Source organism: Centropristis striata, chromosome 21 (assembly GCF_030273125.1).
Source record: "Centropristis striata isolate RG_2023a ecotype Rhode Island chromosome 21, C.striata_1.0, whole genome shotgun sequence".
NCBI lineage: Eukaryota > Metazoa > Chordata > Actinopteri > Perciformes > Serranidae > Centropristis > Centropristis striata.
This window is the reverse complement of record NC_081537.1, coordinates 7,644,225-7,670,011: the sequence shown is the minus strand read 5'-3', so window position 1 is coordinate 7,670,011 and position 25,787 is coordinate 7,644,225. Positions and strand designations below refer to the sequence as shown.

The following is a 25,787-nucleotide window of genomic DNA, read 5'->3' as shown; positions in this document are numbered from 1 at the left end:
GGCTGTGGCCAGGAGAAAGTGGAGTCTGAGACTGGAGCCCAGTTCACTCAGTCAGATAGCGGTGATGTTTTGGGCGTAGAGGATGCTCTCAGTGGTTTGGCTGTGACTGATCCTTCCTCTGCCCGTGATCGCACCATGACACTATTCCAGTTTCCACATTCATTTTTCCCCTGCTAACTGACACCAGTTGGGCCTTTATTGGCCCCCTGACAGTTCTCTGACCTCCACCCCGTCTCGGGCCACTGCTTTGGACAGAAGCGAAGCTTTGCATGGAAACATTATTGTCTGTTTACAGAGAGTGTAACGTTACCGGGGCAAAAGGCTTCCTGCTGTCCACCGCAAGACATCTTAAAGTGCAGGATGTCCTCTGGAGCTGCACCACTGAGTCTTAATCAACTAATGCTCAAGTACTCCACTGACTGTGCAAAATTCATTAAAAGAGTTCAGATCATTCTGAAAGTGCTAACAATCTGCACAAGAGAGGGAAAAACTAATCAGAGGCATACAGTTGCAGCTCAACAAACAACTGTTGCTTTAGTATTTCCATGCAGCTGCCCCATTGGGATGAAATGTAGGAAATCATACATGGTAAACATTCCCAGATTGCTATCTTAAAAATAGACCTCCAGTGCAAGTTGGAGACAAAATATGAAAGAAAACATGTGAATGAAATTATAAGCATTACCCACAACGGAAAAACATAAAAACAGGCAACACAACAGACTTTTTTCTGGACTGTCATTCATTTTTTTTGTCTTCTTGTCAAAGTGCTGCTTGTTATGCATCTCCAACCTCTTTATGCATGAGAGGTTGGAGATTTCCAATCATCAGCCAAAGTTTGTGATACATGGAAGACTCCGCTGTTAGTTAATTGTTTCTTCCAACAATAGCAGCTGGAAAACAAAAGTCGGAAAATGGGCGAGATGGGTTTCAGTGAGCGGCTGTTTTGTGTATCAGAGCAACAGGGAAAACCCTCTGAAGTATTCTCAACGATCTGTGGCCGAGCTGCAGCAGCAAAACATTCCACAAGCAAACAGGTTTCTCTTTACCGTATTTATATTCTCACATCGAGATTTCACTGTTTTTCACTAAACACATGTTTTATTTTCCAACTGTGGAAACACAGAACTCACAAATTAGCTGCAGTTTACATGCAATATTCTGTGTTTAGAAATGTGCAATATAGAAGTAAAACAAATTATAAAATAGGTATTTCTACAGTATTCCTGTAAAATGGTGCAGAAGCTCAGACCTGTGTACATGTGCTGCACCCTGAAGTGGGTCAGTACTCACACAGCTCTCAGTCCTGACCTGCATCACTCTCATGACCTTCTTTCACTGATTTAGGTCAGTTTAACAAAAGCATTAGTCGAAAACTGAGAAAGAAAGCTGCAGATTTGGGGCTCGGATGAAAGATTGATCTGCACCAGGTTGCAAGGTAATTGTACCAACAATAAATATGGAACTAAGGATAAGGAATCATATCTGGCCTTCCAAACTAAACCTCAACAAACCTGAATCTCTGAAACAGAAATTCACATTGTTAAGCAAGAAAATTCTTGTTTTCAACTGGAGAAACTTTCTCATCGTTCTAAGATCTTGTTGTAAGAACCTTGCTGAACTAGGAATGGTCATAGTTCATAGAATGCTGTTTTGAGAGACCTATTTTCATTTATTAGCCTTGTGAACATAATACAAACTTGAGGTTGTTACCAATAAACAACAACAAATGAAGAAAACTTGGACAGATGGACTGACAGTGAGTCCAGGTTTACTAAGCATTTATGGGACGATGGAAATATGTAACTTTGACTTGTCAAAGAAACAGAAAAAACTCTTTAGACTCTGTAGATCTCACAGGAGCTCCCCAAAACTGACTTTTTTCAGTCAATACTTGGATGAAACAATGTATAGAATTTAAATATTTTCCACTCTGGCGCCCCCTACTGGTACAGAACACTGTGGCAGACAGCAGTGTGCACATATAATCCTTCACGTATATTATATATATATGATGCTAATGAACATTCTTTGCTTTCTTCCCTGCAGACTCAGCAAGATGCATAAAGAATACACCTCAGTGAGCCCCGCTGACGACATCACAGTGAAGACGGAGAATGGACCTCAACCCAAGAAGTACCGCTACGTACGCAAAGAGGGAACATGTAACGTCGTGTTCCGACACGTTCCCGAAGAGTGGATGCTGTTTGTGACCGACATCTTTACCACACTGGTGGAGATCAGATGGAGGGTGATGTTTCTGATCTTCGCCCTGTCCTACATCCTGTCCTGGCTGATCTTCGGCATCTTGTACTGGGTCATTGCGCTCGCCAACGGTGACACCAGAGAAGCCACAGAGAAGCCCTGCATGTACGAGGTGCGCAGCTTCACGGCCGCCTTCCTCTTCTCTCTGGAGACTCAGACAACCATCGGTTACGGCTTCAGAGGAATGTCCGAGAACTGCATGATCGCCATAATCGTCGTCACTGTGCAAGACGTCATCAGCTGCTTCATCGACACCTTCGTCATCGGAATCGTCGTCGCCAAAATGGCTTCGGCCAGGAAGCGGGCGCAGACGGTGGGCTTCAGCAACAGCGCCGTCATCAACCTGCGCGACGGTTTCTTGTGTCTTTCTTGGAGAGTTGGGGACTTCCGCAGGCACCACCTGGTGGAAGGGACGGCTGGGGCTCAGCTCGTCCACACCACCGTACACGCCACAGGGAAACGGGACGTGTCGTACGAAGATCTGGTCATCCAGCAGAAAGAGATCATCCTGGCCACGCCGACCACCGTCTTCCACCGGATCGAACCGGGCAGCCCGCTGTACAAGATGAGTCTGGTCGATCTGCGGCAGTCTGACTTCGAGCTGGTGGTGTCTTTCACCTACACGGACGACTCCACGGGGATGCTGCATCAAACCCGAACCTCGTACACTCCGGCGGAGATCCTGTGGGGTCACCTGTTCCAGGAGATGATCCGGGTCAGCAGGAGGAACTACAGGGTGGACTATACCTTGTTCAACCACACTGCCAAGGTGCTGGTGCCCGAGGTCAGCGCCGAGGAGTACGAGCACAAGAAGCTGCTGCGCCCCTCCCCACGTCACTCCCCGCGACACTCCCCTCGATCTTCTCCCCGACTCTCACCCAGATTTTCCCCACGCCCATCCCCGAGGATACAGCAGCAAAATCACAGTGAAAAACTCCTGAAACCCCCAACGGTGACTGTGGAACTCGTGAACGTCAGTCGCCCCGAACCGACTGTTTCTACACCTCAAGCAGACCCTCAACATCAAGACATGTTGACTCTGCCCAATGACCTGACTAACACAGAGATATAGAGGCAGAGCCATGACGTCATTGACACTTTGGGTTCAGCAGCCACTTCTTCGACAGAACGGATAATTTAGAAGAAGCTACTGAATCTGATTGACTGTAACAATGTTCAGAGTTCTGGCTTCTGTTGTTTTAAGCATGTGATAAGTCTTTTGAGTATCAAAGACTGAACCCTTGTAGACTTGAAAGATGGCGTCCATTCATTGCTCAGCTGACAAGCGTGTTCCCAACAAGTAGCCGACCAATGACTGATGCTGCCTCCGTCTTTCACATAATCAGCGCTGTGCAGATCATGGTGAATGTCTACCAAGGCTACATCGAAAAGCCCCACCAGCTCATGCTGAAGATGGAGGAGCTCCACCTCTAGACTTGAAATTATATGGCATAAAAATAGCTTTTGCAGACACTGGAAAAGTAGTTTCTAGAACCTAGTTGTTTCTAGAAACTAGCTGTTGTTAAGATATGCAAGTCTGGACCAACAAAATTCACTAAATGTATAAAACAAAGAGATGATGTTTATAATACAATGATTGGCTGTGTCCGTTGTCCTTACTGGGACACTTTAACACTTAAACTTTCATGGAGAAAATGCTTTCTGTGACGCAGTACTGTAGTTGGCCACTGGGGGAGCTGTTTCATCAGCACAGTTAAGACATCAACAAATGGGCCATAAGAGCGCCACCTGCTGCTCTTTCACTGGTCAGGAGAACTTTGTTTATTTAGGGAACAAGCAACGAGTTTTAGTCACTTGAAACACATTCAGTCAGTGGAGTTAACCCCAAATTAAGTCCCAAATTGTTGTCAGGGACAGCCCTAATTTAGATTTGCGTAAACAAACAATGAAAGACATGAATTTGTTCAGTATATGGACCTTGTGTTGTGATTGTTTCATCATCCGCTGTTTCCAAGATCAACTTTGTATCGATGTTGACCTAAAAATCAAGATTGAAGCCCTTAAAATGACTACTGAACAGTCTGGTGAGGAAGATCATGCATTACAATCATTAAGCTCTGGAACAGCTACTAAAGGGACCTTCTGATGAGATGAATGGATTTGTAAAAGGGTAGAGCATGCATCCACACGTCAGAGTCTCTAAGTCTCTGTGGATTGTAAATAAACAGAAGTGACGGGAGCAAAAAGTCATCAGAGTTTATATGAAAAACATGTAAAATGTTGAGTTTTCTTTATGTTTGTGGTGGTGGAATCCCATTTGTTTAGACAATATCGTACCAGGAAGTCAAGTAATTCTAAACAGGTTAATGTTTCAACTTTCTCACACAAAATGAAGTGAAGATATTTGCATTGAAGCCTGTTAATGTCTGAGATGTTTGTAAATGAAAAATAATATTCTAAATCCTTGAGCATCTCTGAGGATCTATTGTAATAAACTTAATTATGTTGTATCATAAAGCAGTTTTTTAAAAAACATCAACGTTAATAAAGTGATGTTTAAAGGTCTGGTTTCTGATCATCACGTTTCTGTCTGAGAGGCTTAAAGGTTCCAGTCGGAGAACAAAAGCTCTGATCAGGGAAGTCGCTTTGATGTCCAGTAACCAGACAGACAAAAGTGACCAGACGCCGCCTGAAAACATGCTGCGTCTCTGAGTAATCCAGTTAAAAACATCTTTTTATCATCAGTCCAGAACAGATCAATCTGAAGCTCCTGATGTGGTTCAGTCAGATCATGACATTGTTGGTTTACTCTGATGCCCTTGTTTCCATCCGTCCAATCAGCAGCATTTAACTGGCTTCTGACCCCATTAGAGACACACAGACCTCATTTTGCCCCAGCAGAAGGTTCAGCCGTTGTCAGACCACTGAAAGGCTGTTAATCAGCTGTTACCATCCTATAAGTATAACAGAATAAGGGCCTACTCTACTTTCTAGTAGGCAGTTATAAGCTGATTCAGTGAGCTGATGGTGGCGCCCTCTACCGGCCGTACAAATAATGAGTGATGCCAAGAAAGACAGAGGACGAAGGATAAAGTTGCTGTTGAGGCAAGTGTATCAGTCAAAGAAACCTTGTGTCCGTGTCCCGCATGGAACCAAAAGTTAACAATTTGGTTTTTACATTTCTAACGTATCAGTCGCTTTCAGTATTAACGCTGTCCTTGGAAATACTTAACTTTCGTGCATTTATTCTACTTTTTAACCTGTCTTTCATAACGCCCAGGCAATAACTTTTACTTCCTAACTTAAGAGAAGTACTTCTGTAGCCTAAACAGAACAAAGTGTGCCAACAACAACAACCGTCCTTTGACTGGGCTGATAACAACCAACTGTACCTACTAGTAGGTGGAGCAGGCCGTTACTCACCCAGACTTCTGGGATGTTAAACTCTCATTAGATAATGTGATAACTTCCAGATCAGGTGACCCCAAACTAACCTGTGATATGGTGTTCCACAGTGAATTACAAGGTGCTGAATCACCTGCAGCCCACTGAGGCTGTTTTATCATTTCTTTCATCATCACTCCCTGTAGTATTCACACTGATCTGCTGACCAAATGTTAGAAAATATATCCCCATTTTTTTGTGCAGTTGACTTAATAAAAACTAAGATACTGGTGGCCAGGCTGCAAGATGAGCAGAAAGATATAGAATAAAATACAAATAAGCAATTATTGAGTATTTACATTCTATGCATGACATTATTTTTGGAAAAGTGAAGCAAGTTTTGCAAATATTTGTGTAGAAAATAAAATCCATTAGACATAAAAAGATAAGAAGCACCATTAAAAAAGTCTTTATCTCCTCTGAGATGAATGCATTGCTTTTCCTTCAGAATAAAAGCCCCATTCTGCAGCTTCACTAGTGGAACACTTTTAATGTGAGGTAGCAGATAAACACTGAGCTCCATCAATCAGCATCAATCTAACATCTGTCCGTCAATAATCTGCCCTGTAGAGTAAACTGCTTTTATTGTGCCGCTGCTTTTTCATCTGACAGAAAAAATGACACAAAATGTATCAAAGCTATATTATGTGCATGTTAGTATCAACACGAGTTACATTCTGAACTTAACTGTTTAAAGATAAAATGCTGGGACTAATTTCTCACCTTTTGTGTTCAAGAAAGCAGCTCATAAACAGTCTGTTCTGTAGAATAGCACTGAAAAATAATCAGTAAATCTTCTTGTCTCGGACAGATTCAGTCCCACAACTTCACAAACCAAACCTGCACTATCGAATATTGATAATTTGTTACTGTTGTGATGGAGAAACGACACAGAGTGTTTCAGTGTCTGTGAGCTTCTGATGACAAACAACAACAGAGGACTGATTGTCCCCGAGTGTTGGAACTGATGATGCATGCAATGATTTCACTGATTTATTAGTCTAATAATCGGCTAAATTTCTGCTAATTTCTAGGAAAACATTTGATGATATTTTTACTCTTATTACATAACAGTTTACATATTTCATCTTCATCCTCCAGATGCTGCAGTGACATAAGCTGCATGAAAAGTTCAGATTCATCCAGTGTGTGTTTGTGCATGTGTGTGTGTGTGTGTGTTTGTGTGTGTGTATGTGTGTCCAGCCCTCCACCTTGTGGTCCACACGCAGCACTGGCTGCTGCTGCATGCGTCGCTCTCTTTATTGCTGGAAATTGGGCATGGAAAGCAAACACACACATCGCACACAGCTCCCTGCCACAGGTGGTTCAGGCTAAATATACGTGCTGCTATAAATAACACACGGCTAAAAATAAAGACTCACGCTGAAATAAAAGCAACAAAAAGTTCAAAAGTCTTTTGGGAAAACATGTCGCTGCGGGTTAATGTTTATCATGAATTAGTAAGCAGGAAGAGCGATGGAGTCGGAGGCTCTAAGACAACACGGCTGCAGCCTGACCTAAAATTATAGGGCAACAGATGCATAGTCTAAACATCCAGAGAACTCGATAGCTCAGTGGAGAAAGACAGTCATATCATAATACAGGCATGTAGGCCTTTATTGAGTGAGTCATTCTTTCCAACAGAACACATTTTCCATACCCACATTAAAAAATAAGATCTATAAAAACAACGGATATCACAGAAACGAGGGTCGAGGCTGTCAGCAGCAGGTGGGAGCGAGTCACACACTTAATGCCTCAGATAGTGTTTCAGCTCTCAAACATGGATTTATTTTTCATGTATACACCCTGAGGAAGGCGCAAGCCGACACGCGTTGGTGTTTTTAGATGTAACCCATGTAAAATAAAGGGCTTTTTTTTGTCAATCCAGAGTGCCTGCATTTTTTTCTTTTGAGGTTTTTTTTCTTTTGAGTTCATGGATTTATTTTTATTTAGTTGCTTATTCTGAGTAAGCAAAAACCTTGAAAGTTTGTTCTTTTGTAATTTAAACGTTTTCTTTGCTCAGATTTTCTATTCAGCAGTAGGAACATATAAGCAGTAGGGTTATCACGATACTAAAATTTTCAACTCGATATTCGATACTCAATACCATTTTCGATACCACAAGGATAAAAACAAAGACCCCAAAATTTTACAGAAATATTTCTATTAACAAGAAAAATGCAACATGTAACCACAGGTTAAATATTTATAATCAAAAACAGTTCGATACTTTTGAAAATGAGTATTGTATCCGGATACAACGTTTTAGTATCGATACTTTTTTGAGTATCTATACTTTTGACAACCCTAATAAGCAGATAATAAAAAGCCAGATTTAATCTTTTTCTGATATTTATTGATGTTTATGTGTCACTTTTTTAACTCCTCGGCCTCCCTCCTCTCATTTCTATTTAACCCCTGATTGAGGTTAAAGTGGCATCGCTCAATTAGTGTCAAATGACTTCCATGTTGTGTTCTGGAGGCAGAGACGGAGGAACAGGCCCGCTCCGCGCCGCGCCGCGCTGCGCTCCTCCCCCCCGAGCGGGGGGCGGGCCAGCCGGTGCCTGTTGGTTTAAAACGCTTTGGGGGAACTCATCACGGAGCACATTATCGAGACCGGTCCTCCGGAGATGTGAGGGGAACTTTCACACTTGTGTGATCTTGTTTCGGCCAAAACAAACAACAAGGAAACGGCGCGGAGCGTAAAAAAGCGTCTGGATTATATTTCACCGAGCTGAAGCTGAACCGGTCCGCACATGAGCAACAGGTAGAGGAAACTCCACATTTACTCTCTCACAGCTGCTCCGCTTCTGCTTTAACATGATGCGACGCTGCGCAGGTCACAACTGTTACATCTGTCTGCTGATGGTTTCTGTTCAGGAGGCGCAAAAAGTTTCTCCTCTCTCCCTGCTGGAGCGAGTTTTTCCTCATATCAGGAGTTCGGAATGAAACGTGCAAGTGTGTCTCAGTGTGTGTGTGTGTGTGTGTGTGTGTGTGATTGCATCAGAAGTGGGTTCCTCTCCCCCCGCACCTGTTAACATTTGTCGCTGGCATGTCGCTGCTAACAGCCTCATACTGTTAATAATAGAGTTTAAAACAGCAGACTGAAGTTAGAAAGAGTTCCAATATATAACACTCTATAACAATATAATAATACACTTTTTTTATATTTTTATTGTTTTTTTTATTTCAGGATTTTCCCCCCACTACCCTGTCAGTTTTCCTGCTCATTTTAAAACCAAAATACATATTTTACTGCAAATAATCCCTCTGAAGTAAAATTGCTGCACTGTTTGTTGACATTACATAAATGAGCCACACACAAAAAACAGAAAACACTGCTTAGCAACACAGCATCTTCAGTAATGAGCAGCACTGTGTATGCATGAGGTGCTTTTTATATGTATTTTTAAAGTTGTTTTGTGAAGATTTGAGAAAAAAACCTCACAGACAAATTGCATCAGCCAGTTTGATGAGTTTCAGTTGTGAATCTTCAGTATGACTCAGTTACTTCTGTTTGTGTGTGTGTGTGTGTGTGTGTGTGTGTGTGTGTGTATGTGACACTGGCCCTCCAGTCTTGAAGAGCTTTCTAGCCCTCTCCTGGTCTCCATGCCTCAGAGAGAAATTAGAAGCCGGCAGCAGGTCGAGTCACACGTTGTTGCTAGGACAGCCAAACTAATGAGTGGTGTTAAAGTGGTGGAGGAGAATCCTCACAGGGAGAGAGGAGAAAGTCCCCGAGGAGTCTCTGAGAGTCAACAAGCTGTGCATCTCTGCTGCAGCACCAAGCTCACACCGTCCCCTAAAGCTGCTTTAAATAACACCTCAGGTAGTCAGGTACACTATAGACCTGTGAGGCTGATGTCATACACAAACTCTGTGCCTGATGATAACAAACTGCTTTGTGATCATGTTACATGCCGATCATTTGGAAATGCAAAGTTGCACATGCAAAATAAGGAATAAATGTGAGTATGTGCACTAATAATAAAGCACAACTGAGCAATAATCACAAGTTTGCAAGAAATAATCTTTCAAAATCCAGGCAGTGTTGTTTTACTTCAACTTAAATAACTTTAAGTGCATTTTCACTTTCTTGCACTCTATTATTCATGATATAATAAGGAGGAAAACGATCTGCACATCTAGAATTTCTCAGTTTTTGTGTTTAACTGGATCCATTATCAGTTCATGGGATTCTGCAGAAACGCTGTAACCCACAATCCTGCAAGAAGGGATGGAGTCAGCCAAGAACAACAAGTGGACTTTGTAAATGACCGACAGCAGGACCTGAGAGCAATTACAGGATGAACTCTCTCAGATGTTGGAGGAGGGTTAAATCTCACTGTTGTTGTTGGTCATAACTGGATGAAATATTGTTGGCACAGAGAGACGAGCCGTGTCGACTCAGAGTATCCAGTTTTTGATGGTTTTTCTCAGGCTGCACGCACGTCTGCCTGCACAGCCACCAAGTGATCACTTCTGACATGTCGTGTTCTACAAGTAATTGCTCAAAAGTATTTATTCTCTGACGTCATTAAAAGTTTGATGCTTTTATACTAACAGAGGTTTTCTGCCTGTGTTCTCTTGCAGCAGATGAGCTTGATGCGGTCCAGTCAGCTGATGAAAGAGGAGTGACCACTTGTTGCCAGTGAGGCTGAAGAGGCGTCCCTTCAGCCCGCCTCCTTTCGTCACCATTTCCTCTCCGAGTTGGTCCCCGAAAGTGTTTCAAAACTGTTTCTCCAACGCTTCTTCCAGAAACTCAGACTGTTTTCCAAAGCAGAAGCAGCCCAGCCCTCCCAGACTGAGGTGATGGGAAGCGTGCGAGCCAGCCGCTACAGCATCGTGTCATCAGAGGAGGACGGTATGAAGCTTGCCACCATGGCAGTGCCCAACGGATACGGTAACGGCAAGAGCAAGGTGCACACCAGGCACCAGCCGCAGAGCAGGTTTGTGAAGAAAGACGGTCACTGCAACGTGCAGTTCATCAACGTGAGCGAGAAGGGCCAGCGGTACCTGGCGGACATCTTCACCACGTGCGTGGACATCCGCTGGCGGTGGATGTTCATCATCTTCTGCCTCGCCTTCCTGCTGTCGTGGCTCTTCTTCGGCTGCGTCTTCTGGCTGGTGGCCATCTTCCACGGCGACCTGGAGAACAACGGGCAGAAGTGCGTCTCCAACGTGACCAGCTTCACCGCCGCTTTCCTGTTCTCCATCGAGACTCAGACGACCATCGGCTACGGCTACAGATACGTGACGGACGAGTGCCCCGTCGCCGTCTTCATGGTGGTGTTCCAGAGCATCGTGGGCTGCATCATCGACGCCTTCATCATCGGCGCCGTCATGGCAAAGATGGCCAAACCCAAGAAGAGGAATGAGACTTTGGTCTTTAGCCACAACGCCACGGTGGCCATGAGGGACAACAAGCTGTGCCTGATGTGGCGCGTTGGCAACTTGAGAAAGAGCCACCTGGTGGAGGCTCACGTGCGGGCGCAGCTGCTGAAGTCCCGGACGACGCCGGAGGGCGAGTACATCCCCCTCGACCAGATGGACATAGACGTCGGCTTCGACAGCGGAGTGGACCGCATCTTCCTGGTCTCCCCCATCACCATCGTCCACGAGATCGACGAGGCCAGCCCCTTCTACGACATGAGCAAGCAGGACCTGGAGAGCTCCGAGTTTGAGATCGTGGTGATCCTGGAGGGCATGGTGGAGGCCACTGCCATGACCACGCAGTGCCGCAGCTCCTACGTGGCCGGCGAGATCCTCTGGGGCCACCGCTTCGAGCCCGTGCTGTTCGAGGAGAAGAACTACTACAAGGTGGACTACTCCCGCTTCCACAAGACGTACGAGGTGCCGAGCACCCCGCTGTGCAGCGCCAGAGACCTCGCAGAGAAAAAATACATCCTGTCAAACTCCAACTCCTTCTGCTACGAGAACGAGATGGCGCTGGAGAACAAAGAGGACACGGACGAGGGGAACGGGGGCAGCGTGGGGCCCGACGGCACCCAGACGGACAACATCTCAGAGAGCGAACACAACCAGGCCACGGTGCCGCTGGAGCCCCGGCCTCTGAGACGAGAATCAGAAATATGACTGTTCACACCTCAGACCTCACACGAGGGATTTCCTAAAATCGCCTCTCTGCTCCAACAGGCCCAGCGAGCCGAGCTGGGCCGCTGGTAGAGGACGAGCCGAACGGTACTGCTGTGGGAAGCGGCGAGGTTTAGACTTTGTATGTAAGAGTCTGCTTGAACTTTGACTACATACAGTATGACAAAACACAGCACTACGAATCATGACGTGCATATTGCAGGAACAATTCTCCATCAAGTCCCCATGAATGTGCTGAGTGTCTGCAGCACGACGGACAGAAGGACAAAAGACTTGAACACCTGCAGGCATGTCTCCGTCTGTCTGCCCGGCATGAACACGACGCTTCCAGAAAAGCTGGTTTTTATAGTGACAATATGTTCAAGTGCTGCTAGAGAATAGTGGAAGTTAAACTTTGTGCCTTCACGTAGAACCAAAGAGTACACAGAGGTAGACGTCCGGAACAAAGAAGGTACACGTAGAGTATTTGTTCACGAGCTGGTCTCATAGAAACTTTCTGTATGCAACACCAGTAGGACTCTTTAGGGATTTCCTGTGACTTGACCGCGCTGGTTTTCTGATCTTTGCAGTTATTGATCTGAGACGTTCATGTCCTGTCAGACTGATAGAAACATGCCTGAGCAGGGGAGTATTATTTAAACAGACCGGCTCATACCAGAATCTGAATGTTCTTAAACGTGCTGCTATCATGTTGCTTCTTTTTTTTTTTTACGGTTGATAAAAAATACCAAAGAGTATTATTATCATAGTTATGTGTTTCTTAAAAAACAACACCTGTTTAGATTTGGTACAGAGAAGTTTAGGAAGTTTTACTGAGGTTTGTTTGTTTTTACAGAATGTGTGTACAGTTTCATGTTTTTATCTTTATCTCGAGCCACTACATCAAAACTTCATCTGTCTCATCAACCTGGGACTGTTCTCACGTCTGAGGTCACAAAGGTTATTTTTTAAAAGCCAAACTTGCTTTAAAAAGGTTCTAGAATATGAAGTAAAGGCAGAAACTAGATCTCCTCTCTATGTCTGACTGGAGGTTTTAAACGTTTTCCTGCAAAAATATCAAATCTCTGAGTGAAACACCTTCAGCTCTAGTCCCTCTGGCCTCCTGCAGACTATCAGCTCTGTGTTTTACTGGAGAACAGAGTCACATGTACTGTAACTGACGGTGTAACGGTGTAACGTTCCTGCATCAACTCACAGATGAATATCCTGACAGACAGTGGCTGACCGTGTACAGACCTCCCTCCTCCCTCTCTCCCTCCCTGCTGCAGTTATTTTGTATCAGTCTTCCAAATGTACTGCAAAACCACGGAATGTACAGATTTTTGTATTAATATTATTATTATTATTATTGTATATGATATTATATTGTTCTTTTTTCAATAAAATGTCAGTGGACAATCTAAATCCTCCCGTGTGGCTCGTGATCACAGACAAACACAACTTTTTAAACAAGTTTCACAACAACAAATCAGCTTTTATACATCATCATTTCATAGAAAACTAGTTTTGAGAAAGCTCATCCAGACAGGTCAGAAACCTCTGGGATTCATATACATTATATTTATTATTTTATTAATATTGTACTTTTTGCACCACTATACAGTCATGGGAAAAAATTGTTAGACCACCCTTGTTTTCTTGAATTTCTTGTTCATTTTAATGGCTGGTACAACTAAAGGTACATTTGTTTGGACAAATATAATGATAACAACAAAAATAGCTGATAAGAGTATGATTTAAGAGCTGATATCTATACAATTTCCATGGTTTTCTTCATAATAACCAAAATCATTATCAAGAAAACCATGGACAATGTCTAGATATCAGCTCTTAAATTAAACTCTTATCAGCTATTTCTTCAAACAAATGCACATTTAGTTGTACCAGGCGTTAAAATTAACAAGAAATTGAAGAAAAATGATGGTCTAAGATTTTTTTCCATTACTATTTATTTGAGATAGATTTTATATGAAAAATATAATAAGTAAAATGCTGTCAACATGTTAATGTATCATCATAATAATAAAAATGAACAGACAGGAGCCCTTTAATACTTTAACCTTTAACTGTTTTCTGCTTTTTGTGTTTCTCCGCAACTTTAATTAAGAATGTAAGACTTTGACTTGTATTTGAGTATTTTTATGGAGTGGTGTTATTACTTTGCAGTACACCACTATCACTATATACAGTAATAGGAGCAAAGCAACACTTTAAAAATACTGCTGCATGTTTATTAGCAGCAAAATGTTCTCTAAATATGAAAGTAAAAGTTCTTGTTATAAAGAAGATGAGAGCTTTGTTTCATTCAGTCAGACTTTTATCTCCAGGAGAAGGAAAGAAAACACAAATATATAGTGCACTGTAAAGAAACTCTAACTTTCTTCACACACACACACATGTGCAGCAGCTTTATACAACAATCTCAGTAAGATGAATCCTGTTTTTTCATCTTTTTTTGGTAATTGAAACGTTTTCTTTGCTCAGATGTTTTGTTATAAATCTATCCAGTCGTAGTAACATTTAGCAGATAATAAAACAACCAGATTTGATGCTTTTCTGATATTAATTTATGTTTATATGTTAGTTTTTTAATTCTTCGGCCTCCCTCCTCTCATTTCTATTTAACCTCTGATTGAGGTAAAAGTGGCATCACTCAGATAGTGTGTGAACTCCAAGTCTTTTTAAAATCTGTAAAGACTGAAAGTTGTGTAGCTGAACTGCTTCTAGGAGTTTCACCTCAGTTTTAGAGACGGATATATTCTTGGAAGAACAAAAATACACATTATTCAAATTTTTATGGTACTGAAAAGGTCAAAAGCTGCACTAATGAGTACATGTTGACCCGTCTAGTTCCTGGTAGGTGTGCCCTCTTCTGAAGAAATCCAGGAGGAAACAAACATCAGCTGATGTTCAACAATGTGCTGATCAGAAACGGTGTTAAAGGTCGAGATCCCACACAACATTTATAGCCAAATCATTGTTTGTCACACAAACATCCAACTAGGCCCGGGCGATATGGACCAAAAGTCATATCCCGATATATTTAGGCTGAATATCGATATATGATATATATCCCGACATTTTAATCCCAAAGTGAGAGCAAATCTTCAGTCGAAGTCGAATATAAAAATGTCACAAGTAGTTTTATTGAAACCGTTTATTTAAGTGAACATAAACATATAAACATATAAACATATAAACATATAACAACAGGAGTACCTTTTTTTTTTAAATCAAAGTTCCATAAAGTGCACATTTAAATAAAGAAATCTTAAATAAAAATAGCCTATGAAATAAAATAATCAAATCTTTTTCTGAAATAAATATATTTATATGAGAAAAGAATAATGGACATTACAAAAGAACTAAATATGACAAACCCTAGTAAGGGCAGCATTTATATATAAAGAAAGAAAAAGAATGAACTATATGGATATATGCAATATGGTCTAATTCAATATCACATTTAAAAATATATTGATATATTTTTTATATCGATATATCACCCAGCCCTACATCAAACAGCAGAAAATACTGAAATTTTATACCCAAAGGGTCAAAGGTCAACTTCACTGTGACATCATAATGTTGTGCTGCATTTAGTGGTTTGTGTTCAGAGTGAAATTTTCAGGTTTCAGCTCTCAGTTCTTAGAAAGCAGAGAAGGAGGGAAGGAGTTTCTCTCATCTTCCACAGCTCGACCTCTCCTCCACACCCACACACACACACACACACACACACACACACACACACACACACACACACACACACACACACACACAGTCTCTCTCACACACACACAGAAAGAATGCTGCACGTCAACCCGACTCAATGGAAAATTCCTTGGTTTACCATTAAGGAAGACTGACACTAATGTCAACTTCTGGAGTCAGAACTGGAGCTTTGAACGTGATGCGCGCGCATGTGTGTGTGTGCGCGCGCGTGCGCGTGTGTGCGTGTGTGTGCGTGTGTGTGTGTGTGTGTGTGTGAGATATAAAGCAGTTACAGTATCTGATTCATCTCGATCATTGTGAAAGGGAAGAGAGAGAAAATGAGTCAGTTGCTTATTATAATCAGGATCTGTGTTTCATATTTCCTCTATGAGACATCAGTTAAAATCACATTTCATGCTCTGAACCACAGCAGACTGTGTGCAGGAGTAAACAGAGGACCCAGCAGCGTGTAGATGTATTTATGCTGCAGTAAACAAAGCGGCTCCGCTCCGCCTCACGCTGCTGGGAAAGCAAGGAGAGAATTTCCGGTCACACCATTTAATATTGCATTTATTTATTGAATTATTAATTTAAAGTTGTGACCAGGAAAGGCACATTGAAGTGACTTCCTGTCCGAGAGGAAGAGTGGTGGCACATTGTTAGCTCCGCTGCTGTTTATCAAACAGTCAGAGAGAAAGTCACAAAGGTAAATGTTGGGAGCACTTCCATTATCCCTGAGGATCAGCCACCCAGTTGCTTTAATCACTATTTATTTGTGTTTTATTTGTGTTTTATTCTCCGTGCTGCTGCTGCTCAGTTGATGAGACTCATGTGGAAACAACAACGTGGCAGTAAAACACAATGAGAGCTCCTGAACTATAACCGGAACCCCCGCGCTCCATCGAAGCTTCTGGGAACCTGACGTTCAAACAGGCTCAGCTCTCTGCAGACCTGTGATCCTCCGTGTGTTTAGTCCCCGGCTGAAGCCAAGTCTTCCTGCTTCACACGGACCCCTGCTCAGCCAGACAGCCTCCGACACAGGGGGGACCTGGGGCTAGCAGATAAAATGGCAAAAATGACCTGCAGTGTAAAAAACGCACAGCTTGGAACTACTGGAATATCAATTTGTGCACATTATGTCCATGAGAGGTGGTGGTATATTTATTTAAGCAGAAAATGTCTTTTAAAAGATCTAAATACCTACACAATAAACAAAAAATGTCCAGAAACTCTCTGACTTGCTCTATTTGATGTCAGTTTGAAGCAGCAAGGGAATGTGTTTTTTCTGCACTTTGGATGATGCATCAAATATGCTACCTTCAGTGTAAAAAAAACACAGACTGGAACTACTGGAATATCAATTTGTGCACATTATGTCCATAAGAGGGCAAACCAATAAAACAGAGACATAACTACTTGTGGTGGTATATTTATTTAAGCAGAAACCGTCTTTTAAAAGATCTAAATACCTAAACAATAAACAAAAAATGCCCAGAAACACTCTGACTTGCTCTATTTGATGCCTGTCTGAAGCAGCAGGAGAATGTTTATTTTTTCTGCACTTTGGATGATGCATCAAATATGCAAATATGTTGGATGCTTTTCGATCCACACAACATTTCCCTGCAGCAGTGGAAGCTCACAAGCTCAGACAGCTTGAAACTGCCTGGGGCTGCAGGGTTATCAGACCTGGATACAAACTACCTTCAGTGTAAAAAAAACACAGACTGGAACTACTGGAATATCAATTTGTGCACATTATGTCCATAAGAGGGCAAACCAATAAAACAGAGACATAACTACTTGTGGTGGTATATTTATTTAAGCAGAAACTGTCTTTTAAAAGATCTAAATACCTACACAATAAACAAAAAATGAAGAAACTCCAGAAACTCTCTGACTTGCTTTGTTGTTTGAAGCAGCAGGAGAATGTTTTGTTTTTTTCTGCACTTTGGATGATGCATCAATTATGCAAATATGAAGATTTTGGTATTTTGGGGAAATGTTGCTAAATGTTTGTCACGGATGGTTAAGTGCAGCATTCCATTGACATCAACAGTCTGTATACTCGGAATATACCCCAAGGACTCCATCAGAACAACGAGGAAATCAAAAATGATCGACTTTGGACTTCTCCATGCAAGGAGAGTGATTGCATTATATTGGAAAAATGTAGAACCACCATCAATGGCAATATGGAAGAAGGAGTTGATGACTTGTCTTGGACTGGAGAGATTGACATACATTGTTAAAGGTAAACAGGAGTTTGCTTGGATTTGGGAATCATTTATGTCATTCTTGACCAATGGAACGGATAACACTGACTGAACAACAGGTTATGAAATGATCCTGCCTTTTATTTTATTTATTTATTTATTTATTTTTGCTCCACTTTAGTCTTATTTATTTCATTTTAGTACTTATTTTGCATTAGTTTGATGTTTGTTGTCACTGTCCATTTTATTTACTCATTTTCTTTGTCTGTGTGAATGAATGTATGTTCGAGGGGATATAAATGAAAATGTTTGTATATTCGACAAAGTTTGATATGCACTTGAAACTTCAATAAAAAATATTGTTGAAAAAAAAAAAAAATTATGCAAATATGTTGGATGCTTTTCGATCCACGCAACGTTTCCCTGCAGCAGTGGAAGCTCACCTCCACTGAGGCCGAGTTTCATTTTGCAGGACGGCTTGAAACTGCCTGGGGCTGCAGGGTTATCAGACCTGGATACAAACTACCTAAAAATAACGTCCTGAAACTCTCTGACTTTGCTCTCTCTGTCTGTTTGCAGCAGAAAAAGAATGTTTTCTCCTTGTCCGGTGATGTGCACGTTTGATGAATGCATCAAATATGCAAAAATGTTGGATGCTTTTCCATCTAAACAACTTTTCCCTGCAGCAGAGGAAGCTCACCTCCTTGGCCGAGCCCCGTTTTACAATTATTTGTGAAAAATAATCCGTGCATCCTCCCTGACATTCAGTTCCAAAAGTCCTAAAGTTCTCTTTGTGCTCCCACTCTTTCAATTAGTTTCAGGAAAACTGAACAGTAGTTTTTATGTCATCCTGCTGTCAGTCAGTGATCCGTGACCTCAGCATGGCAGCATTAATAATACAATTAATAATAATAAAGCAGGAGTTTTGTGTGCAGCTCAGCCTGCAGCCTGCAGAGAGCCGGTGGAATTTTCCGCAGCTCCAAACGCCTCGCCGCCTCTCGCTGCAGCTGACCTTTGAAGCTCTGCCAGCTGCTGCAGACCCACGCTGATGTGACGGAGAACACGCTCGCCGCCAGAGACACAACACCACCGCTTCTCCTCGGCCGCAACCTCACCAGCAGCCACTCAAACCTTCTTCTCTTTTTAGCAAACCGGACAGTTTTTCTTATATCTTCCTGTCTGAATCTTTGGCAGAATATCACAATTCTACGATGTCATTTATGCAAAGCATTGTGCATCTGAAAGTTCACAAGCAAAGATCAAGTTAAAGCCATCATGATTCAGGGGCGTGGTTCAGTCTGTGCCAGAGGTCAAAGGTCAGGCTGGATCACTGTAACTCCACGTGGAAAACCACTGTGTGTTTTCGAGTATTTCTTTAAACCAATCAGCAGCGTTTTGGTCAGCGCTGTTACGAAACAGAAATAGCAGAAATACGTCTGCAGCAGCCACATCCTGTGTGTCACCCACAGCTCTGTAGCGGCACGCTGAGCATCGCTCACATTATTGGGCAGAATCCAGAGCAGAGATCCTGACAGATGGAGGCTTTGTTACAGCAAAGGCATTGTGTTGACAACAAACAGGTCACAGCCAAAGTCACAGCAGCAGAACACCAACTACATGTCTAGAAGCAGCTTTTAAAGGTTTGTGAGAATGGTTTGGGGTAAAGTCTCCATCAGGTTCAGCTGAAGCTTCAGTAACAACGTGTTGCTGTTATTATGTCACATCCTGAAGAATCCATCAGTTTTTCTTCCTCCTCTGTCGTTTCTCTGAAGCAGAAATAAGTCTCAAGTGCTTCTGACCAGATGAGTCATAAAAGAGGCATCTCCACTTCCTACACACACACACACACACACAGAGACACACACACAAACAAACACACGCTTTTCATTCATTAATCTAAAACAGGTACATGGTTTGTGAGGATCAGCTGCTGTTTTTCTGCTGATGCTGCATTTCCTAAAGAGCTGCAGATAAAAGTGTAAAAGTGCAGGAGGAATGTACATTTAAAACAGAAGTCCGTAATGTTTTATGCTAATTTCACACCTAACTTTCGCACCTAACTGTATCCCACATCAGGCACCGTTCGGCTAAAATTCTATCAAAATTTCACAAACTAAAGTCTAACTTCTTATCTTGAGAACCGTATATTGTTTTAACCGTGTACGTTAACCTCTGGTTTACCAGAGTCGGCTAAAGGACGCTAACACCGGTGAATTAGCCGTGCGCTAACTGTATCCCACATCGGACGCTGTTCGGCTAAGATTCTATCAAAATTTCACATTAACTACTAATATAAATTATCATGTTATGCTTCCAATTAATTAAATGGTGTGAAACTAAAGTCTAACTTCTTATCTTAGAGACTGTATATTGTTTTGTTTTAACCGTGTACGTTAGCCTTGGGTTTACCAGAGTCGGCTAAAGGACGCTAACGCCGGTGAATTAGCTGTGCACTAACTGTATCCCACATCGAACACGTGGATCTCCTCGCTGTAAAACAATAAAACAATGGGGGCTGCTGACTTTTTCGGGGGAAATTGGATGTTTCTGGGTAAGCCAAATAAATATCACCGTTATCAACCATCGTTATCAACACCATACTTCTGTCCTTCACAATAAAATACAGTACAGTAAAAATACAGATGTACTTTAAGATTGTTGCCCAAGCGTTCTTACTGCTTTCTCTCATCAGAGTTACTTTCGTATTGTAATTCGACATGTAAATCTCCATGTACATGAATTAATTTCACGCATAAATTGTTAAATATGTATAAATCAATTATACCTACACTGGATGGATGGATGGATGGATGGATGGATGGTGGTGATCTTATTGGAAATGGCTTTGAATGTGAAAACACCAGAAAAGTGCGGCATTGCAGATGTGTCTGATTTGGAATACAGTCTCTATAGTTCAGTTTATTTGGTCCGGAGCAATTAATTTATGTGAAGGAAAGCTCAGGTGAAATCACCAGGTGACAGTTCAGGGTATGAAAATATAATAAATACAGCGACTATACAAATACAATAAATACAGAGACTAGGGCTGGACAATAACTCAATACAAGAAGTTTATATATATATCCAGTCAAAGAAAAAAAATGTAACCATTTTTTCTTAAATTTCTTGTTCATTTTAATGCCTGGTACAACTAAAGGTACATTTGTTTGGACAAATGATAACAACAAAAATAGCTGATAAGAGTTTAATTTATGGTTTAATTTCATGGTTTTATTGATAATTCCTTGATGATTTTGGTTATTATCAATAAAACCATGGAAAATGTCTAGATATCAGCTTCAGTTTGACTTCAGCTTGTTTAGAAATCTCCCAGAAAGTCATTCTCCATTATTATTTTCCGGATTATAGAAAATTGTGAAGAGAAAGCAGCTAATGAGCGTTAATATAACTCTAAGTTGAGTGCATGCCGATCATGGCTGAGGGATAATTTTGGTTAGAGGTCAGCTCTGTTTTACACACCAGGTCACCTTGACCTTAACGGGGTTAACGGGACACTGGGGGGAAGAGGAGGAGGGGGGTGCAGGTCAGGTTAGGTGCAGCAACCGGACCCGGCGGGGGGCTTTACTTTATTTAGCCGGCAGAGATTAGCCGCTGACAGACGAGGAGAATTTAAGAAACATGTCAGGATACAAAGCTGGAGGTCAGCTGTGGTTTGTTCTGAGCCCCATAAGACAGACAGCAGAGACGTGACGCACACACCGGACGGGGACACATGTAGGGACACGGTGGGGGACCATCAGAGAGCTGGACTGGGATATATGGCTCATAAAATCATCCAGGGGAGATACACCTCTAAATAACTACAGAAAATACTAATTTAGCAGATTTTTGCCTGATTTAAAGGCAACGTTTGAGCTGCAAATCACAAACTCAACACTGGCAGAAGTCTGTCTTTGTATGTAGTGGTGGAAAAAGTATTCAGATCTCTTAAGTGCTTAGTAAAAGTACTAATACCACACTGTGAAATTACTCCACTACAATAAAAGTCCTGCATTTAAAACTTACTGAAGTAAAAGTACAAAAGTATCAGCATCAAAATGATCAAAATTTGTTATGCAGAATGAACCCACTCATTTGTTATATACAGTCATGGGAAAAAATGATTAGAGCACCCTTTTTGTTCAGTTTCATGTTCATTTTAATGGCTGGTACAACTAAAGGTACATTTGCTTGGACAAATATAATGATAACAGCAAAAATAGGTCATACGAGTTTAATTTAAGAGCTGATATCTAGACACTTTCCATGGTTTTCTTCATAATGATTTTGGTTATTAAAGGGTGGTCCAATAATTTTTTCCATTGCTGTATACTCTAAATGTAATATTAGATTATTTGTATTGATGCATTTATGTAAGCAGCATTCTAATTTCCTCAAGATATGGCTCATTTTAACTCAATATATTGTTATGTTTAATTTAAACAAACAAACAAAAATCTTACCACTTTAATTATCATGATTTTATGTCAAAAGTAACTAAAGCTGTCAGCCAAATGTAGTGGAGCAAAACATACAATATTTACCCTTAAAATGTAGTGAATTAGAAGTATAATGTTACATAAAATGAAAATACTCAAGTACAAGTAGCTCAAAATTATCATGATAATAACAATTTTTAAACTGAATTTAGCACAAGAAAAGTCTCCTTTTCAAGGTATTTTTGTCTGTAATTCACTCCTTAAAGTGTTTTTTTTGTAAAGTACAAGTACCTCAATATTTTTACTTAAGTACAGCACTTGAGTAAATGTATTTAGTTACATTCCACCACTGGTTGAATGTTATATCTGTCCCTTGTTAAAACACTTTTATCTCTGCAGATATCAACAACTGTCTCTTGAGTCAGTGTGATCAGTGGTTTCATAAAGATGCTGTAGTTCCTTTCTGGTGAACACAAAACATAAAAATAACTTCAGATTGGGCCCAAAGCTGCTTGGACGGATCACATTTTGTTGGTCAAAGGTCGAGGTTTAAGGGCTGTGCAAAATACTTATTTTTGGCCATAATTTAAGAATTGATTCGCTACATCATGACAAAAATTCCCACAAATGTCTGACTGGATAAAATGTTCTGCAACAATAACTCAGGAGGAATAACTGATCAAATCTTCTGTGCTCATGTTCTGCTAAAAAATATTTAATATGTTTTATTAAATTCCTGCAGTGTTGCGTGCTGGACGGACGGACCTCCGGCTGAACCTGGAACCTCTGTTTTCTTTTCACTTATGTAATTTTTCTCTTTTATATTTGCAGCACGCATCACATGCTGCATAAACGTGTAAAACAACAAATGATCCATTTGCTCGACTTTGCAGAAGAATGCATTATAGGGACTCTGTGCAGCCAGAATAAAGGTTTCCGAGTCAAAGCACCACGGTTTGTTCAACAAATTCCAGCTGTGATCCTCCTATTATCCCCCAGCAACCAGCAGAATGTCAGGTTGGCAAAAAGGCCAAAGAATGTGAGAGATGTGAGCTGCAGTGTGATGAGCTGCGTAACCGCCGGCTCATCACAACAGGCTCACAGCGAGGGTTAATACACACACACACACACACACACACAGAGGAAGCGCTCCCATCACCAGCATCATTACAGCCCAATCATTTAGTTAATTCGATCTGGCCTCACTCGGTCTTTTTATAGAGCATGACACGTCGACAAATCAGATCAGAGCAGAGTTTCCTCTCAGTCTGCAGGACATGAGCAGGTTAACAGCAGATGCTGTTCACTCTGATTTAACAGCAGGAACCCTGTGTTTAATGTGTGAGTGACCCCGAGGAACCTCTGTGTGCAGTTGTTCCTCCTGTAATGTTATAATCCTGAAGATTTTCACCTGTCAGAGCGTATTTTTTAAATGCTCTCATCACTTCTAGATGAAGCTAGACTTTGTTGAAAAAATGGTCAAATTTTAAAATGATTTAAAAAGCTTAAAAATTGACCAATTATAGTCTGTTAATTCATGTTATAGTATAATCTGTTCAAAAATGTCACAAAAACACCATATTTTGAGATGTCCTAAAAAAAAGTCATACTATAGCGTGGCGGAAAATTAAAAAAATTGGTCAAAGTGAAATTTGTTCGCTCCTAAATATGGACTCTGACTGAGTGAGTGTGTGTGTGTGTGTGTGTGTGTGTGTGTGTGTGTGTGTGTGTGTGTGTGTGTGTGTATGTGTGTGTATGTGTGCGTGTGTGAGCTGCTGACCAATTAAATCTTATTGTGTAATGTCTAATTATTGTGCTCTGACACAGCTCATCAGAACCCACTGCGACGTCAAATACACACACACGCACAAACACACCACACACAAACACACACACACACACACACACACACACACACACACACCTCCATCAGGGTCAGTTGATGCTTCCTGCTGTCTGGGACTCGATTGTCTTAACGAAGCATCACTGACAGAAATAGAACCAACGGGGACACAAGCTCGATCCGTCAATTTTAGTCAAACTTCACTGGAAGAGAAAGTGAAACTATCACCCAAAATATTCATAAACATGGATCAGTTTACAGAATAATGTCCTGAGGAATGTTTGACACTAACAGCCGCACTGTAACAGTTAAACTGTGTGGTTAACGTTGAGCCGAAGCACAGCTGAGCCTGACGAGCTAGAGCTCAGTCAGATGACAGTTAAACCAAGTCTGACACTGACGAGCTGACCAGCTCACATTAAGGTGTTTTAAAGAGATAAATACTTTACTGTAAAGTCCTCAGGAGACATGATAACACACACTGGGACTCTGCTGACGCCGTGGTCGACCACTTTGGTCTACAGGCACGTTTATCCCAACAGCTGCTGATGGACACCATGAAGGTCTGCACAAACATTCATGTTGCCATCAGGATTCATTCATCAGGAACTTTATGACCAAATGTCTGCAGAATGAAGTAGATTCCCATCAGCACAGGATTCAACAATGACGGGTCAGGTTAAATGCTACATCAGCAACTCACTTTCCTGATTCTCAATTGGAAAAGTGGCAAAAAAAAAATGTATAAACATGTTGATTATGATGGATGTAAGTAGGGCTGGGCGATATGGACCAAAAGTCATATTCCAATACATTTAGGCTGAATATCGATATACGATATATATCCTGATATTTTTATCGCAAAGTGAGAGCAAATGTTCAGTCAAAGTCAAATATGAAATGTCACAAGTAGTTGTTTTTTTTAAACCGTTTATTTAAGTAAAATATAAATACTGTACAACAACAGGAGAACCTTTTTTTTTAATCAAAGCTCCATAAAGTGCACATTTAAATAAAAAAATATCTTAAATAAAAATAGCCTATGAAATAAAATAGGCCAATCTTTTTCCGAAATATATGTATTTATATGGGAAAAGGATAACGAACATTACAAAAGAACTAAATATGACAAACCCTAGTAAGGGCAGCATTTATATATAAAGAAAGATTTTTTTTTAACTATATCGATATATGTGATATGGTCTCATTCCATATCACATTTAAAAAAATATATCGATATATCGCCCAGCCATAGATGTAACTAAGGATCTCTGTTAACAGCGAGCATTTCAGTCATCCTGGAAACAGAGTTTAGTGTCACATTAGAAAATGACACGAACTGTAGACTGTAAAATGTGACTTTGGGCAAATAGATTTCTGACCCACTGCTCCGACTCCAACAGTCCTCACATTTAGATATCTGCCTCCAAACAAGATGCAGAAAATTTGAAACTCAAACTCAGATGCATGTTGTCTTTTGACTTCAACTTTGCTTGTGTTTTATTGTACGTCGCTTTGGATAAAAGTGTCTGCTGAATGACATTGTAGAATCGTAAAATTGAAACAGACTGAAATTTGGGAGAAACGCAGCTCGACGTCACGCTGCAGAGGCCAGTCACATGACCAGGGAGTCAGTGAAAGAACAGGAAACATCCTGCTGAAAACAACCCCGTGAATTTCCCTGTGAAATGTCTTAATTCCAATGACAATTTGTTATATCTATAAGAGCTGCACAATTCAATTATGCAGCAGCGGAGGATCCAGCTCTCCGGCTGAACGACTCGGTGACTCGGT

At 41.3% G+C, this 25,787-nt stretch overlaps 2 protein-coding genes across 2 annotated transcripts; both read left to right on the top strand.

Moving 5' to 3' along the window:
* Nucleotides 1–2,059: 2,059 nt before the first annotated feature.
* kcnj16a (potassium inwardly rectifying channel subfamily J member 16a) lies at nt 2,060–3,571 on the top strand. The gene has a single exon (XM_059324476.1). It carries the CDS (start codon nt 2,060–2,062, stop codon nt 3,335–3,337), a length of 1,278 nt encoding a protein of 425 aa, XP_059180459.1. The 3' UTR covers nt 3,338–3,571.
* Nucleotides 3,572–8,284: 4,713 nt separating this feature from the next.
* On the top strand, nt 8,285–13,182 carry kcnj2a (potassium inwardly rectifying channel subfamily J member 2a). The gene is made up of 2 exons (XM_059324475.1): nt 8,285–8,440; nt 10,264–13,182. The coding sequence occupies exon 2, from the start codon at nt 10,483–10,485 to the stop codon at nt 11,764–11,766; it is 1,284 nt and encodes a 427-aa protein (XP_059180458.1). The 5' UTR covers nt 8,285–8,440; nt 10,264–10,482; the 3' UTR covers nt 11,767–13,182.
* Nucleotides 13,183–25,787: the final 12,605 nt, after the last annotated feature.